The following is an 18411-nucleotide window of genomic DNA, read 5'->3' on the forward strand; positions in this document are numbered from 1 at the left end:
GCAAGAATCCAAATGATCAAACACAAAGTTACTGTACGTCATACTAAACCCAGCTAATCGCCATCATCCCATTTACAGAAATCCCTGGTCCGCAGATGAGCCTATCTGTAAGCTGCTGCTATGGCGTGTGATTGGCTTGATTAGTCACATGGTATGTCTGGCAAAACTCAAGAGACACCAGAAAACCAGGAGCTAAAGACTTAAAGAGCACAACACTTCCGCTTCAAGGGTCTCAGAGTCCATAAATAACAGGCCATTGTCTACTACAAATATAAACTATTAATTACTTTTACTATCCTTTGGACAGTAAAGATTATATTTTTTGGAGAGTTTATTATTATGCTGTATATGAAAATATCAGGCCATTTTTGGAAAAGCAGCTATCATTATCAACTGTCATATGATATCATTTAAAAATATGAATTAAAAACTTCTATATTTTGTGTGTAATCATATCTGTGTATTCTTTTCCACACAGTGGGCCTTATTCATGATACATAAGCAGAAGAAATTGCATGTAAATCATTAAAAACATTCTTACATAAATCTTCCCATTTTATCCAATTGAACAATTTACGTAACAATGGATTCAGATTTACAAACAAATTTCGGTCGCACATTATTTTAGTTTTCACATTACTGTCTATTTACATTACTGATTAATACTAATAAACATGTACTTGTGGTATAATTACTTTGTAGAGCTGCTTGAACTTACATATTGTTATTACTATAGTAACTAATATTAATAACATGTAATATGTGTAACATGGACATTTTAAAATAAAGTGTAACCCACATTTCTTGTGTTCAAGTTTGATAAGTAAGGCTCAATATTCAGTCTCAGAAATGAACTTTTTTATTAATGGGTAATATTTGCCCCTGGATTTGATTTTCCGGGGCATTTTTTTACCTTTATGAGGATATTTGTTTTCTAACTATCATCTCATCCATTCACAATTCATTAATAAGTTCATTAATAAAATTGGGAATATTATCTCTTTCCCCAAAAACTCAATCAACATCAACTTGCACATATTGGCTAACTAGACTATAATATAAAAATAATAAATAAAAAAAGATTTCTGACCCTGAACTGCTACTTCACCTTAAAGTAATATTTCACCCAAAAACAAAAATGATCTCACCATTTACTCACCCTCATGCCATCCCAGATGTATTTGACTTTCTTTCTTCTGCAGAACACAAAGATTTTTAGAATAGGTCAAATGCAAGTGAATGATGGAAAGCTCAAAAAAGCACATAAAGGTAATCAATAAATCTCCACATTTGACCAGCCCCGACCAGTAGGGATATGCACGAAGAATGTGAATCGCCAAAAAAAACAAAAAAAAAACAGAATAACATGGAAGTAAATGTGGAGATTCATAGTAAAAAAATACATAAAAAAAAGGATTTAAATATCTGCTTCTCCTCCAGCACCTATTATATCACTTCTGAAGACATTAAACCACTGGAGTTGCATTGATTACTTTTATACTGTCTTTATGTGCTTTTTGGAGCTTCAAAGTTCTGATCACCATTCACTTGCATTGTATGGACCTACAGGGCTGAAATATTCTTTTAAAAATCTTAATTTGTGTTCTGCAGAAGGAAGAAAGTCATACACATGGGACGGCATGAGGAAGAGTCTAAGATCATTTTAATTTTTGGGTGAACAATTCCTTTATAAGGGAAATACATTTTGGGACAAAATCAATACAATTTTACACTGAAGAGCTTACTTGATTTACTTTTTGTATTATTACTTTTGGATGGATTGACAATGTTAGCTTATTAGTAGGCCCATATCTGATTAAATTAGGGTCCGATTAAACCCGAAAAAAAATTCTGTTGAATTGCAAACATATTACCAAACTTTATTCAGACAAATTTGACATAATCTCTTCCAATAACCTGTGGAAAACATTTTGAATTTGATTCTATTTATTTATTTATTTTGGTTACATGCATATACTTGGTGAGTGAACTGCAATTAATCACAAAATTGAAATAAGTTCATTTCAATGTTACTTTTTTTCTTACAACGCATTAATGATGTTAGTTTCATGTTTATGCATAGCATCACTACATTAAGAAGTATTATTTTCTCCAGACAGATCAGTGCTTAATTTTGTAATGTAAACACATCATGATCATGACTGTTGAGAGGCTGGTCCAACAGAATCCCAACCAGACATTCTCTCAGTCTCAGGAATGACAGTCCAATTGGGTGATGGTGTGCCAGCAGCAAGCCAATTGAAATCATCCACCTGTGTCCAGTTGTTCCTGTCCGGATCAAGTCCAGATACTTTGAAATGATCTTGAATCCCGGGATAAGTCCATGTGAATGGGGCAAACCGGACCCCTTGGCAGTCCTCTATAATTGCTCGGCTGGTGACATGGAGGTATATCTGAGTGGCTGTGGTGTTATGGGTGCGCAACTGCTGACAGGGGAAAACTAATATGCTGTCAGTGCACTGGTCAACAAATACAGAGCTGGACACTGGCCCGCAGAGGATCTCACAGCTACGGACATTCTTAATGTGCACGGTGCTCGGACATCCATAAAGTCTCACTTTACAGTTTGTCAGGTGAGATAACAGCACATCCTGATGCTGGATCTCCTCTGCTAGCTTGATCAAGACTTCATTGTCAACATTTGAGAATCCACACTGATCTATAGGAACAGAAGCATCGACTACTACACTCCCACCCACATCAGATGCAGACTTTACTGTTGGTTCTTGATTTGGTGCAGGCTGCTTACTTGTGTTCCTTGATCTGAAGGCAAATTTCTTTTTAGGCAACAACTGCTCTCTTCTCTCAGCCAGAGAGGTCTGGAGTTGCTGCATGGTTTCTTGAGCATGTCTTATTTTATACTGCGTCAGAAACATGATGCTGTCATTCAGGAACTTCTGGAGCTGTTGAACTTTGACAGTTGCCTCCTCCAGTGCTTTTGAGGCTTTATCACGATCAACATGTTCACAGTTGGAGATCATCTCCTCCACTGCTACTTTCTCTGCATAGAATGTAGACATGAAGAAATCGCTCTTTTCCTCCGTCACGGTCTGGCTCTCCTTGACGTTTCTCCGGCGCTCTATCTCTTCCTGCCTCGCTTGATCCCTCCGTAACATCCTTTCGGGAACTTTAACGGCGGTATTTTCATCTCTATCATCACTCCTGACGCTAGCTTCTATTCCCAATACCTCCATGTTGCTTTGGATGACAGGCGTCTGCAGGCGTGGTTGACGCACGAGATCAGGTGACGACTTCGTTAAGCAAACTTGACGACGATTGGACAAAACTCCCATGCCCTTAGTTACATGATTTTCTATTGGTTCATTATATCGCGTTCAAAATGAACCGTTGACTGTTACATAAGATGATTTGTTTTGCCCCCATAGATATTGATGTTAACCTTTCTGGTAACCATTATTTTATATATATTTATATATACACTTGTGGTAAAAAAAAATATGTCTGTTCATTCTTCTGATATTTCATTAAAAATATTCACAAAGATCTGAACTTTATTTGGAGTAAAATAATTGATTTAATATTTTTCCACAATTATTGGCACCCCTAGAAATTCTTATGAGTAAAATATTTATGAAATATATTCCCATTCATGGGTTCAGCCATGACTTCCTGTTCCACAGGGGTATAAGTATGAGGTAACACACAAGCCAAATTCCCTTAGTTGTCCATCAAAATGGTAAATGGTCTGCACTTATATAGCGCCTTTTTAACCTTAGCAGTATTCAAAGCGCTTTACACTGCATCTCATTCACTCATTCATACACACATTCACACACCAATGACAGCAGAGCTGCCATGCAAGGTGCTAGTCTGCCATTGGGAGCAACTTGGGGTTCAGTGTCTTGCCCAAGGACACTTCGGCATGTGGAGTCATGTGGGCTGGGAATCGAACCACCAACCCTGCGATTAGTGGCCGACCCGCTCTACCACCTGAGCCACAGCCACCCTTTTAATGGGTAAGACTAAAGAATAAAGTTCTGATGTGCATCAAAAGGTTGTTGAGATTCACAAAATGAAATGTGGCTATAAGGAAATACCATATACCAACATTTCCACTATCAGGGCAATAATTAAGAATTTCTAATAATCTGGAGATCTGAAACTGGAAGAGAATGTGTGTCTATATTGTCTCCATGCTCAGTGAGAAGGAGCACAGCTGGAGAATTATGGAAATTAGATCGATTCTGGGGTTAGAAAATCTCCAAAACTATAATCAGACGTTACCTTCATCACACGTTGTTTGGGAGTGTTTCAAGATAAAAGCCTGTGCTCTCATCCAACAACAAATTCAAGTGTCTTCAGTTTGTCAAACACAACTGGAATTTCAAATGAGACTGTGTTCTATTGTCAGATGAAACAAAAATAGAGCTTTTTGGCAGCAAACACCAGAGATAGGTTTGGCGCATAAAGAGAGGAATATGGACGAGTACCTCATGCCCATGGTTAAATATGGTGGTGGATCTTGAAAGTTGTGGGGCTGTTTTTATGGCAGAGGACCAGGACATTTTGCCTGGATGCATGACATCATGGACACCATTCACTTGCAGTATGAGGACCTCCAGAGCGGAGATATTCTTCAAGAAAATCTTTGTTTGTGTTCAGCAGAAGAAAGAAAGTCATACAAATATGGGGTGGATCAAGGGTGAATAAATGATGAGAGAATTTTCATTTATAGGTGAACAATTCATTTTAGTGCTTTGAACATCAGTTAAAGTAATTAAATAAAAGCAAAACCTTAAAATCAGTCCTGCATACTTAATGGTTAAATGCAATACAATAGTCATGGCAAGAGAAAGTAAAAGCATGAATCAATTTCTTGGCATCATCTAGTTAATCATAGGGTTAAAGGCTCTCCCCCTCATATTTTGTGCCAACAATAAGATTTTCAGTTTTATCCTCATTCAGTTTCAAAAGTTTGTGTTCATAGTGGGATCATAATTCATAGGACAGACATTCAGACATTCTTAAATGCATCTGTGTAATTGGGCTCCACTGAGATATATAATTGTCTGTCATCAGCATAAAATAGTACTTATAGATAATGTTTAACAAATGCAACTTATACAATGAAAATAAAAGTGGCCCAAGAATTGACCCTTGTGGAACACCTAATAGTATGTCACATTTTGCAGAGGTACAGTCACCTAAATTGAAAAATGGTCTGTATGATCTTTTCTCTCCTCTGGCTATTATTTTAACTTATATTTTACTTTCTACATGCTCTATGTGATTGTTGTAAATTCATAAAATAGATAATATACCTGCTACTTTAACTTAAAGGGCAAAACTGTATATTATTAATTAACGTGTTACTGAAATGATAACCAACCAATAAACATCCTTATTAAAAGTATAATTCGGCCCAAAATTAAAATTCTATTTTAATTCTATTTCAAAAATGTATATTTTAATTTAAGCCTCCGCATTTGAGACTGACAATCCGCGCATTTTATCACATGGCTTGTTGAGCCACGGTTACCGCGGAGACCTAGCGCATGTGGAGACTTCAGCTATTCTCTGCGGCATCCACGTACAACTCACCAAGCGCCAAAACCGAGAGGATAACCACACATTATATTGAGCATGCTTTGTATGAAAGCGACTGCCAAATGAATAAATGTAAAATTTACTGTAAAGTTTATGATAAATGTATATTTGTCATTAAAGACTGATATTTCAGACTCAATTATTGTACATTTAGACCAAGTTTTCTTTGTTTACATTACTCCTTACCCTTCTTTGTAGTTTTATTTCCTTTTTTTTAATTAAAAAAATACTTATACAACCTATTTCTTGCGACAGACAACGTAGAACCTAATTGTATAGGCATAACTTTCACAGTCTCACTGTGGAAACAATCTCGTATTCATACAGTTAAATGAAGCAGAATGCAATTATGTGTTTTGATAATTGTAGCCTACCTATATTATTAAGAATTTGCATGCAGCTGACAGGACCACACTTGTGAGTTATGTTTGATCTCAGCACACTGAAGGTGTGGTCGGAAGGGATACCACGCCCCCTATCGCTTGTTACCAACACAATTTTTGTTTTAATTATTCATGTTGTGCATTTATAGTGATTAATCTAAACTAAGTATATTCAGCTTGCATTTTGCACTGTCAATAGAGAAAGAAGCTATAATACAATAGTTTCAGAGTTTTCTAACTATATTCAAGTGAACGTTCCAATGTTGTGTAGTGCACTAGGTAGTGATGCTGCCTTCTGCTGGAGCCTCACTGCTCCACCGGCCCGTGCAGAGATGGCGAGGAAACCCCGTGGACACGGCACTGCTTTTTCATGACGGTGAGTTTCCCCCTTTGAGTGTATTATAATTTTGTGTTAAAAATTTCAAGGAAGAAACACACACAAGCTCCTTCCTCCCCTTCCTTCTGGGAGGGAAGAGCAAGCGTGGAGAGAGAAAAATCTATCTGTGAATGAGCAGCGTGGACAGTGAGAGAAAAATACATGAGTGGGAGAGGGAGAAACAAGAAGAAGGAGGAGGAGGTTGAGGAGGAGGGGGAGCAAATTAAAAGTTGTCAAAAGGAGATATTGGGTTTCAAGACGAGTGAGACAGGAGTAAGAGTTTGCCTCTTTTCAAGTCGTCTTTATCTTATGCAAAGAGAAATAAATAGTTATGCTTCGGCAACGATTTGTTCTCCGTTCGGTTTTTGAACGACGAATTAACAGGTTGGGGAAAGTGCCCACGTCGCCAAGCTTTTCCGACAAGGCCAGCAACAACTCGGCTGCCAGAAGAATACTCAAGTCTCGCTTTCTGATCCGGTTTAATCCCCCTTTACCAAATCTAAAGACATCGATATTAAACGAGCCGTTCCAGACTGAAAATGCGCCTCTGCGCGCTTCGTCAAGCCGCCCGTCCTGCTGCATTCTTCGGATGGCGCAGACGAGCAAATGCGTACAGATGCATACACGCGATTTTATGCGATAAAACGCAACCGTCGCCTCTCGATTCGGTCTATTTATGGACTAAGTCCCTGTACGTTTCGAGCTGTTACTTTAAGCAAGATTAACTAGGCGTGTTTTGCGCGTCCTGTTCGTGCGCCATTAAGAACCTTGTTAATCCTCCCAGCCTGTTTGATACGAACAAGAAGTGAATTAGTAAAAATCCGTCGCCGCCTCGATTGAACAGGGTTTTACTCTGTATTTTGAGAGGTTGCTGCTTTTCTACGTGTCTCTTTTCCGCCCCTTTGACTAAAGAGGCAAAGAGGATAGATAGGGTTTTTTGCTCGTAGAGAGGAAGAAAAAAAAGTCATTCATCTCCTCCCATTTGGCTTGCTAAATTATCTCTCTGACTTGAGCTTTAGTGTATCAGATATATGATATATATATATATATATAGCAATCGTTGTCATACGAAAACAATTATATAAATGCAATATTTAAATGTACGTTTTTTTCCTTCTTTATGTGGGAAGTTGTTCATCAAGGACATGCAAAGGGCCGCATTACCGTGTCAATATGTTTTCTACATGCTGCTTGTACTTTACACAAATTGCAAAATTGATCTGGCTATATGTTACATATAAAATGTTTAACTTAAAGTTGCACATCTAATATCTTATTATTGGGAAGTTGGTGACAAATCCTAATCAGTTGTATCCGTTTATAGACGTAATGTCCGATGCGTGTTTTCCCCCTTTTTTGTTTGTTTGTTATTGTGGTAAAATTTCGGAAATGAAGGGAAAACATGTCAAAGTTGGATTTCTGCATCGAAGTTAATTAAAGCTGAATTTTATCAATGCACGATTTTGTAGGCTTTTTATATATTTAGGCGAAAACGCCTTTATTATTAAAATGTATTAAAGTTATTTTCAGTCATTTTGGGGAAACGGAGACAAGAAATTATATCCCCTACTTGTCTTAACCATATTATTTATTAAAGAAACCGTATCTGCAGCTAGTAATCTATTCAATTGGCCAAACATGTTTCTCCCATCCCCCATGTCTCTTCCTTTGTCACTTTTCCACACGTGTCACTTCAAAGTTGTGCAAGTTATCACACGTTAAGTTTCTATGGCATCCTTTCAGAAATATTGTTAGAAATTACAATCGAGTGCTATTTCAAAATGCAAGAGACCCTGCGTCATAATGGCCTTTATTTGTTGACTAGTGAGCAGTGGCGCAGTTTTAAATGCCAGGCGCCATTTTGAAGTCTCCATAGGCTTAGTATCTGCAGCCACCACAACACATATATATGAAACACTAAAGACTTTCTTTTGGGAACACAAATGCCTGATTTGTCATTTTATTGTTTTTCAACAAATATACTATTGATTTAAAGCTATTTTTCTCTGCAAAGACACACTTAAAACACCCTTTCATTAAATGTCCTGGTTGCATAGGATGACTTTGTAGGCCCATTTGATGTGAAATTAAAAGATTTCATACTGCTTACAAGTAACAAAATCATGTGGTATTGTTCTCACTAAAGGAAAAAAGTAATATTCGGGGTAAGCTCGATCGACAGCATTTGTGATATAATGTTGATTACCACAAAAATGTAATCTAATCTAATCTTCCCTTAAAAAGAAAAAAAGAGGCAAAAATCAAGGTTATTTATATTGGAAGTGAATGTGGACCATTTTTGGAGGGTCAAAAGGCAGAAATGTAAAGCTTATAATTTTATAAAAGCACTTGCATTAATTCTTCTGTTAAAATACTTATTATTTGAGCAGTAAAGTTGTTCAAATGGCCATTTTTACAGCCATTTTAGGGTTGACATTACATCGTCTTGATAACAAAGTTAACAACAAAAATAACTTTACACAGAAAAGGTTAGATAAAGATTTTATCACAATAAAATAATGTTAACACAAATATTGGGTTATTTATGTCTTGTGGCTACACTTTTGAAAAAGTTAGTATTTTAATGTTTGAAAATTGGACCCCATTCACTTCCATTGTAAGTGCCTCACTTTAACCCAGATTTATTTTAAAGAAAAGGAGGGACAAGTCAAAATACATTTTTGCGGTAATTAACATTATGCCACAAATTCTGTTGATTAAGCCTAACTTGTGTTACACCTGGAATATTCCTTCAAGCTGGTTTAGCTGGTCACCCAGGTTGGTCAGGTGACAGTTTGAGCACCTTTAAGCTGGTCAGGCTTGGGGACTAGCTAGTCTCCCTGCTTAAACCACCTTTGCCAGGCTTGGAGACAAGCATACACCAGCAATTGCAATCTTAAACTAGCTACGACCAGCTTAGGCTGCTTTTAGCTGTTTTTTTTTGTTTTGTTGATTTTTATTATTATTTCAGCAGGGAACAAAATAAGTGACTGCCACAACATAAATACTCCACCTAAATTGTTAGGAACATGTCACAAGTCATTGTATTTGCTGGCCTGGTGTGGACAAAGGCCTAGCCTACATGCCTATAAGTTCAGAAAACAATTCTTAGGCCACAGTTTGGCTTATAAAGGTGTCAAATTTAGATTGGCGTTTAATAATACAGTATATATGAAGTCACAAACTATACATGGGAGTGTCCATAAACAAACTGGTCTCTCTGACAGTGGTTGTCATGTTTTGATTTTGTATGCCAAAATTCAACACTTCCTTCATGTGTGTTCAGGAACAAATTTATATTCATAAGTGTGTAAGTACATCTCAGTGTAGTTAATCTTAATTGCAAAATGGAAATGAAATGAACCTACACAGATAGCACACGCACATATATGTCTGTTTTAGATCTTTTCATCTGGAGGGCATCACCATCTAATTAACATCTGCTAAAAATCTTTAAAAAAAATCTGATTTACAAACAATATAAATCATGAAGAGATTTGCTGAATGTTTTATTGACATCCTAGACATACTTATTGACATACATCTTAGACGTATTGCCAATGAGCAAACAACATAAAAACACATAAAGTAGACGTATGGGCGATGTATGCGTGCTATCTGGGTATACTGTGAGATATTTTTATGTCCATTTATAAAATCTAAATTACTGTGTCCCAGGTGTAATGGATGATGAAGACGACCGCCGTCTTCTGGATTTTATAGGGTGAGTTAGTTTTAGAATTTGCCTGTTACAGTTTGAAGCATTTCATATACTTTTAAAAATGCTTTTTGTGCATATTGTAAATCAAACATGTTTTAATGACTTTTTTTGTCAGCAGAGATGTGCAAGCATTGAATGAGTATCTCCATGGTTCAAATAGTAAATCTGTAAGTATGCTTACAGTACATGGCATTGGTGTTTCATATTGAAAGGTTATTGACAGCTTTCTCTGACATTAAAACAGATCGGAGAAGATGATGTGACAAATGCAGCTTTTGGGTCTGCCAGCTCGTTCTTCACCAGTGACACTGTGAGTATATTTTGCATGCAATGAGGAATTTCTGGAATTGATTTGTTTACCACATATTTAGAGAGAGAATCGGAACAGCAACTGATTTGGTTTTCTACTCAGGGTAGCTCTAATGAAGGACTCAAAGATGGCCATGATCATTTGGGAGAATTTGGGGAGGCTGGTGATTCTGAGCTTCAGCTCTCAACTGACCTTCCGTTTATCGAGGATGAGCTTGAAGGTGGAAACTCTTCAGGTGGGGATGATCTTGGGGGTGAGGACCAACCCTTTGACATCCTCCAGAAGTCATTGTTGGAAGCAGATATCACAGAGCAGACATTGGCTCAAGAGGCCCTTTTGGAGTCCCAGCCATCTCTTATTCCCACAGCTACCGCCTTCCCTCAGCAGCTGGTCTCTGGGGGTTTCGGAGGTCCTGGTGTGGTGGCACCACAACCTCAGGCTTTTATCCAGCAGGTTCCTCAGCTACCCTTGCCAAATGGCCCCACAGGACACATCCAGGTAGTTGGACCTTTTAATGGCAGTGCCTCTTCTATGATGACTATCAACAGTTTGGAACAACCTCAGATCCTTTTGAGGCCAAGTGGAAATTTAATGACCAACAGCAGTGGGCAAGGTGCCTTGTTTACCCCTTCCACAGCTGGCCAGGTGTCAATGTCCTTCAATAAAAGGACAATTCCTGTTCAGAATTTTATCATTCAGAGAGGCACTGCACAACAGACATTGATTAGACCTATTCAGCCTAAACCCCTACAGACAGGGGGACAAACTGTATACAATATCAGCAACATTGGGCTTCAACCCAGCAGCACTACTGCTAATGTAGTCAATAGCACCTACACAGCCACTGACTCTCCTCAACAGATGAAAGTGGTAAACCCAGCCAGCAGCATTGTAATGCATTCGCCTCTGGGGCAACAAGCGCAGCCCCAACCACAGTCCAGTCTGCCTCAGGGGCAGTTTTTGCTACCCAGCTCTATTTCCCTCACTCCTGGAACCACTGTTCATGGCTTCCAGGCTGTGAATGGGCAGTTGATTCAAGCAAACTCTCACATGGGCGACCCATCCTCAATGAGCACTACCACCTACTCGATCTTGACCAATCAGAACACAACAGTACAGCTTATCGCTGGGCAGAACTTTTCAACTGGTGGGCAGTTGATAATGAATCAAGGCTTGGCCAGTGGAGGTCAGATAGGCCAAGCTTCACCGACATCTGTTGTGCAGCTGTCACAGAGACCTGGAACCATGGCCAAGGTCTGGACCGCCAGTGCATCGCCTAGCCCCACTCCTATGCAGATGTCACAGACTTCGGGCCACTTTACCATGGTTAATTCTGGTATACAAGGCCCACAGGTTTGTCAACAGTTATCGGTTAGCCCAGGACAGCACCTCCTTATGCCTGTAACTCAGAACTCTTCAGCCTCTTCTGGAGTACAGGCGTTTCAGCAAGTCTCTCTAAACCAGGTGAAAAATATTTTCTAAATATTTATCGAGCTTTCTTTTTTTATTGCCTTCCAAAATGTGTTTTGTTTTTTTGCTTTTAAAAATTACAGATTTTAATGTTCCTTCAATTTCATAGGACACCACTGCAGCAACACAAAGAGGGCAGACACAACTAGTTAATCTCCTTGGTACCAAAAGTAAGATTCCATCATAATCTTTATGTGTTTCATGGCCTTCAGTGAGCTTTAAAGGAGCAATTCTCCCCAACAAAAATGTAAAAATAAAATTTTCACCATTATGTCGTTCCAAAGCTGAATAACTTTCTTTCTTTTTCTGAAAAGGAGACGTTTCGTTTCAATACAGTGACAGTGGATAGGGCCTCACTTTAAAACTTAAAAAAGGACCCAAAATTATCATGAAAGTAGTTAATGCGGCTTGTGCGTAATATTCCAAGTCTTCAGAATTTATTTAAGTAATTTTTCAGCTAAACTCTTGACGTCCATTGCACATTTATGAGCTCTTTTACAGTGGTCAGTGTGTTTACAAGATAACTTAAGTTGTTTTTAGCACTAGAACTTAAGTCGTTTTTCCAGTTGTTTCTCACCAAAACCTATTTTATGTCTTCAGAATACTTGGAATATGCCGCACAAGTCGCATGTACTACTTTTATGAGACATTTGGGCCCTTTTTAGCTTTAAAATAAGGCACTATCCACTGCCATTGCAAAGAAAAGACAAGCTGTGATCTTCATTAAAACATCAAATTTTATGTTCCACGTAAGATAAAAAGGCATATGGGCTTGGAACAACATGAAGCTGAGTAATTTTGTAGTCGAGTACTCTAACATGTATAAAAACGAGTAATCGATTACTTGAACTTTAGAATTTTAGTTCAACCTTAGAACCCATTTTGCATATGGGAACACTACCACTATTTCACATCTAGATTTGAAAATGACAAAAAACATTTGCACTCGCACATAGAACATACATTACACATCATCATTTAAATAAAAACAATGTTATTTTGGGTGAACTATTCCTTTAACAATGTCATGTAATCGCAACAAACGCATTGAGTTGTAATAGAAAGATTTAGGTGAGGGAAGCAGTTTCATTGTCGCACACAGAAGGCAAATGCACAAAATCAAATTGCAATATTTGAGTAGTGTTTTTAATAGTTCATTATTTAAAGCTGAACAAGTACTTGATTAATCGATTTTCTCATGTACATCCCTAATACAGTATATCCATTGAGTTGGCTTGATTGCACTGTGTCTATGTAATGTAGATGTTTTTGCGCTTTACATTAGACGTTGATGCTTTTGTGCACGTGAATTTCCCCTTGTGGGTCAATTATGTATATATGTTCTATATTCTGTTCTGTATCTTAGCTGTGAAAACGCTTACTCCTGCAAATCAGGAATCGCCTCTCACACCTAAGCGACCTGCAACTCAGCAGCTTACTAGAGGAGGAATGTGAGTGTCCAAAGTTTACTATACACTTCTTAATGCTAATAAAAGGTGCTCACAGTCATGGAAAACCTTGAAACATCAGGACATTTTAAAAGAGGAAAAGTCATGGAAATATCTATAGTGAATATATATTTTTTTCTTGTTTGCTCTGCTCTAAAATATTTCATTATCTAGAAATGAGTGTGATATGTATGATTATTAAAAAAAAAAAAAACTTTATGTAGTAATCTGAACTACTGGCAAGATCATTAAAAAGTCATTGAAATATCATTGAAATTAATCAGTCAATAAGTGTGGGAACCTACTTCCCCAAACTACGGACTTAATAATACTATTATATATTACATAATACTATGGAAATAAACTACTATTCAGATAAAAGGCAGTGTGTCTGCTGTTCAGTTGCCTTATACCTGCCTGATTTTACAGGATCCTCCAGCAGCTAAGAAGGGATCATACTGGAGTCATGTCTCCAGAGCAGACACCCTTCGTTTCGTTAAATGATGTCATTGACAAATTGCTTCCCTATCATGTTTTCCAAGGCTCAACATCACAAGATGAAGAATTCACCAAAGGTGTGTTTTCAACACTTCCTCAACACATATTTAATAAGTAACCACAGAGAGATTAAGTATGCTATAGTTTCTCATGGACTGTTTTTGACTTTGCAGTTGATGAAGAATTTGAGGCAGTTGCCACACAAGTGCTAAAAAGAACACAGGCCATGGTAAACAAATACAGACGCTTACTCATGGTGGAAGCAGAGGTAGGTTACAAACCCAATGTTGTTCATTTTAATGATACAGTTCACCCCAAAATGAAAATACTGTCATCACGTACTCAACCTCATCTTGTTCCAAAACCTTACGGCTTTCTTTTGCCCCAGAAGGAGATGTTATGCAGAATGGCAGCCTCAGTCACCATATACTTTCATTTGCATCTTTTTCTTTCATGCAATGAAAGTGTATGTAGACTGTTGTACTGCTACTTTTAAAATCTCCTTTTGTGTTTTTGTGTCATGAGGGTAAGTAAAAAAAGACAGAATTTAAATTTTTGGCTGAACCTTCCCTTTAATCAGTGCACAATGGATCGTTTATTGTTATTTTTGGTAATCACTCCTTAATGCTGTTGCAGAGGTCCAGCCCTTCATCAGAAATGGTGATGATTGACAGGACGTTTAACCAAGAGGAGCGGAGCAACTTGACTGAAGATAAACGAACGGTATTAGTGGATCCAGGTAAGAAATGAGTCTTGATGTGTTGCTTTTAACTGTCACAGATTTATATTGGTTTATGTAGGCTCCATTCCAAATCCTAGTGAGCTACCTTGCTATCTAGCACCTACATAGCCAGCTGCTTTGTAAGGCAGCATATTAACTGAAACATAATCATTTCAGTTGACCGATTTGGAACACTGTACATAGGCAGCATCACACAAATATTTTTATTTCAATAGAGTTTGGAGTTATCATGTTGCTAAGCTAATAACCAACAACTGTTTAGCCCAAGACGGACCACTGGAAAACTGAAAGGTCAATATGGCGGCTGTAGAAAAGGAATTCCAGCCTTACAGATAAAAGAGCCAATCACCTTTTAGAAACGGACATTGTCTGTCAGTCAACTGGAGAACGCTTATGTGAATTAGCTAGTCCAGCCTGAAAAATAGCGTGATTTGGCGTGGTCTGAGCTAAAGAAGCACTATTAATGATTCCATTGTTGTCAGATTTTACTGCTGATTTTAAATATGTTCTTTGATCATAATCTTGACCAACCATTTTGGAGATTTTGTGTTACCCAATTCAATTAGATAGGAACTGTACATTTATGCCACTTGTATCAATAGAATATAGCTGCCTGAGAGTGTTCCAAAGATGGCTGCTGAGTGACTTGACTGACTTGCATTAAAAGGGACTTTGTAATAACTAAATACTCTAAAGACCTTAAAAATATATAGCACACACAAATATTGAGTAAAATATTAGTATTTTTATTGAAATTGTTATCAGGTTTTTTTTTTCCAGTATTGAATGAATTATAAGTATCTGTACAGGATACATGGGATGCTGTAGAATTTGGCCCAAAAAACATATCTTAATTATGCTGCCTACTTTTTGGAATAGCCAGTCAGTAGCGTGCCTTTAATGACTTAAAATGCTACTTACATAAACAGCTCACTTGGTTTGGAACAAAACCGTACTGTGTGTTTGTAATGTTTTGGCACATCACTCTCTCAGATGGCTTCATGGAAGAATTCTGCTGTGGCCCTAAGATGACGATCCCAAGTCCAGAAGTCAAGGCAGCAGCCAGCAATGAGGGCAATCCCAGCATAATGGGGACATCACCAAGGCATTCCATGAGTAATGTTGTTGGAGATGAGCAGGGAATGAACAGCCACACAGAACCTGCTAACAGGACAGACTCCCATCTAGAAAGTGGGATAGAGGAACACAGAAGAACTCCTATCAAGTGTATCCTGGACATGAAAAAAATGAAGTGCAACAACTTCATCAGCAGCAGTCAACATGCAAACTACCCTACATCTCCCAGACAATCACAGCATAGCTCTGCCCAGGGCTACCCATCAAGCCTGGGGCAGAGTCAAGAACAGCAACTTTCTGATCACAGTCACGCCTCATTGGCTGACACAGACTCTGTGCTTGAGGCTGCCATCAATAGCATCTTGGAATGTTAGACAGTGCCATATTTATGTTTGTTAGTCTCATTTCATTTCATGCCATGTCTGTGCAAGTGGGATTCCATGACATACACTGGCATTATAGCAGTTGAAAAGTGCACACAGCGACTCTGAAAGTGGCAAGAATAGGGTGGTGATACTCTAATATTGTGCCTGTTGTTCTACAGAAGTTTATACGGGAAAGCCTTTTTCGACAATTATATGTAGGAGACTCTTGCAAACACACACACACACATCAAGACGTGTGTTTATACATAATCAAGCAGTGAGTTGATGGTGTGACGGTTAGGATTGTCATGAGTAGACATTATTATTTGTAGTTTATCAGTTAATATCAAACACACTTACAGTTAGTCTGATAGTCTGTCTGGAGTAAAGGTTGAAAGGTTATCTCTCTAATTGTGATGCATCATTGCAGTTAACACAAACACACCGGCACATTCGTCTTTGAGCATTGGTCATGTTACTTTTTTAAAACATTTGTTTTGCATTTAGTTTTGTACCTTACAGGTATGTGACCTCCACAGAGACAAAACTCATGTAGTTTTGTGCAGGTGGAAAGTTAAGTCCTCAGATTGAGGGTACATTGTTACATCATGTTTATCTTTTTTTTTTTTCTGTTTAATTGTTTTTTTTAAAGGATGTATATATATATATATATATACACATAAATGTGCTGCTCACACATATAGATGTTCTTTGAAATTTTAATTTTCCCTTGTGGTTTCTGTCCCTGCTGGTCAGGCTGTGGTCTTTGCTGGCAGTTGGTATGCAGTTTCTGCCCCTAGAGGCAGCTTTTATATTTGCACAAGTGGACATGACCATGTACTTTCACAAATAGCCATTTTCATAGCGCTTATAGCCCCTCTGCAGATCACTTTTCTCATATGCACAGATTTTTACGTAAGATTGAATTGGTGAAAGCAGAGTAGGTGCCGTCACAGCATATCAGATTTTTTAATTAGCATTATGAGATGGCTGTATACTGAGATAATAGCTTCATGTAGTTTGGTTGGAGGGTGTCCGGCCTTTTCTTCTGTGTGCGTATTTGATAAAAATTTGCTCACATTTCAACAACCCCTTTTGTAAAATCATTTCTAAAGAGGAGACTGTAAATACTCAGTCTGACTTTGTAGTCTAGAATGTATTTTCCACATTAACCGTGCGAGGCTTGTCAGCTTAAACAACGGGAATGTTTCAAAGACTGACCAGGGCAGAGAAACTGCAGTGTTTGGACATTTTTCACAAGTTTGTGTTTGCAATACCATCCAATATCGAGCCGAAGGTTGCTTGTTTCCATCTTTAAATGTCATCCAGTTATTTTTCATCTTCAACACTAACCACCACTGTCTTTCCCAGCAATTCAACCAAAAATGATAAATGACAAAAAACAAGTTAAATAATCTCTGATCAGAGCACCAGTGGTCGGTTTTAGGGAGCACTCTGAAGACCTTCACATCGAAGGGCTTCTTTGCCTTAGGACAGAGCGAGTTAAAACTCATTGAAATAGTCTATTATTCGTTTTTTCTGCTTTTTGTTGTGAGAGAGTGGCCTTTGATTAACGTAACACCCCGTGGTAAAAATTGATTTTAATGTGTAATGCTTTTTAATATTTTCTGCATCACCCAAAACTTGATTTGTAATGTTTGTATTACAAATATTAAAACATGAAACACAAAATATTTATACTTTTTGTAAAGAAAAAGAATGTAAAAGTTATTTTTATTATGTTAGGTGTGTGTTCGGTCATACTATATGTGGTCAATTTTTTATTTTGAGTGTTCATTACAACAAAGATAAATCAATATTAAATTCATTTTGAATACAGATGATATTTTGTAATACCTGTGTTTTGAATTAATTATTAGTCAGAAGTTTACATAGCCAAATAAATGTAAACTCAGTTTTTCACAATTCCTGACATTTAATTGTTGAAAACATTCCGTCTTAGGTCAGTTAGGATCACTATTTTAAGAATGTGAAATGTCAAAATAATAGTAGAGAGAATTATTTATTTCATCACATTTTTATCAACACAAATACACTTTGCTAGTATTTGGTATCATTGCCTTTAAATTGTTTAACTTGGGTCAAACGTTTTGGGTAGCCTTCCACAAGCTTCTCACAATAAGTTGCTGAAATTTTGGCCTATTCTTCCAGACAGAACTGGTGTAACTGAGTCAGGTTTGTAGGCCGCCTTGCTCGCCATACATTTAACAAGTTTCCCAGACCTGTGACTAACAGACATGGAATAATGTCTCCCTACTGTGCAGGTGTTGTTACATGTGTTCTGCCACTGCAAGGACGATCAGCTGTCCTTCCTGTCTCCCTGTAACGCTGTCTTAGGCGTCTCACAGTACGGACATTGCAATTTATTGCCCTGGCCACATCTGCATTCCTCATGCCTCCATGCAGCATGC

The 18411-nt window shown here is 37.8% G+C and overlaps 2 protein-coding genes across 3 annotated transcripts; one reads left to right on the forward strand and one right to left on the reverse strand.

Moving 5' to 3' along the window:
• Nucleotides 1-1307: 1307 nt before the first annotated feature.
• Nucleotides 1308-3222, reverse strand: LOC127633459 (tubulin-specific chaperone C-like). Its single transcript, XM_052112581.1, has one exon. The coding sequence runs from the start codon at nucleotides 3213-3215 to the stop codon at nucleotides 2157-2159; it is 1059 nt and encodes a 352-aa protein (XP_051968541.1). The 5' UTR covers nucleotides 3216-3222; the 3' UTR covers nucleotides 1308-2156.
• Nucleotides 3223-6257: 3035 nt separating this feature from the next.
• Nucleotides 6258-17796, forward strand: LOC127633454 (BRD4-interacting chromatin-remodeling complex-associated protein-like). Of its 2 annotated transcripts, none has more exons than XM_052112554.1 (11): nucleotides 6258-6348; nucleotides 10027-10072; nucleotides 10188-10236; nucleotides 10314-10379; nucleotides 10482-11843; nucleotides 11959-12019; nucleotides 13216-13300; nucleotides 13727-13872; nucleotides 13969-14063; nucleotides 14432-14534; nucleotides 15531-17796. In XM_052112554.1, exons 1-11 carry the CDS (start codon nucleotides 6258-6260, stop codon nucleotides 15986-15988), a joined length of 2562 nt encoding a protein of 853 aa, XP_051968514.1. In that variant the 3' UTR covers nucleotides 15989-17796. The 2 variants fall into 2 exon arrangements, with proteins under 2 accessions (XP_051968514.1, XP_051968515.1); XM_052112555.1 differs by lacking the exon at nucleotides 6258-6348 and adding an exon at nucleotides 6534-6621.
• Nucleotides 17797-18411: the final 615 nt, after the last annotated feature.

The sequence above is a fragment of the Xyrauchen texanus genome, chromosome 40, assembly GCF_025860055.1.
Source record: "Xyrauchen texanus isolate HMW12.3.18 chromosome 40, RBS_HiC_50CHRs, whole genome shotgun sequence".
NCBI lineage: Eukaryota > Metazoa > Chordata > Actinopteri > Cypriniformes > Catostomidae > Xyrauchen > Xyrauchen texanus.

Bases quoted from the DNA above. Each gene is read 5' to 3' on its own strand.
- LOC127633459 (XM_052112581.1), bottom strand. From the start codon at position 3,215: ATGGAGGTATTGGGAATAGAAGCTAGCGTCAGGAGTGATGATAGAGAT.
- LOC127633454 (XM_052112554.1), top strand. From the start codon at position 6,258: ATGCTGCCTTCTGCTGGAGCCTCACTGCTCCACCGGCCCGTGCAGAGA. The intron at 12,020-13,215 runs GTAAGATTCCAT...TCTGTATCTTAG, and splicing joins TAATCTCCTTGGTACCAAAA to CTGTGAAAACGCTTACTCCT. The intron at 14,064-14,431 runs GTAGGTTACAAA...ATGCTGTTGCAG, and splicing joins TACTCATGGTGGAAGCAGAG to AGGTCCAGCCCTTCATCAGA.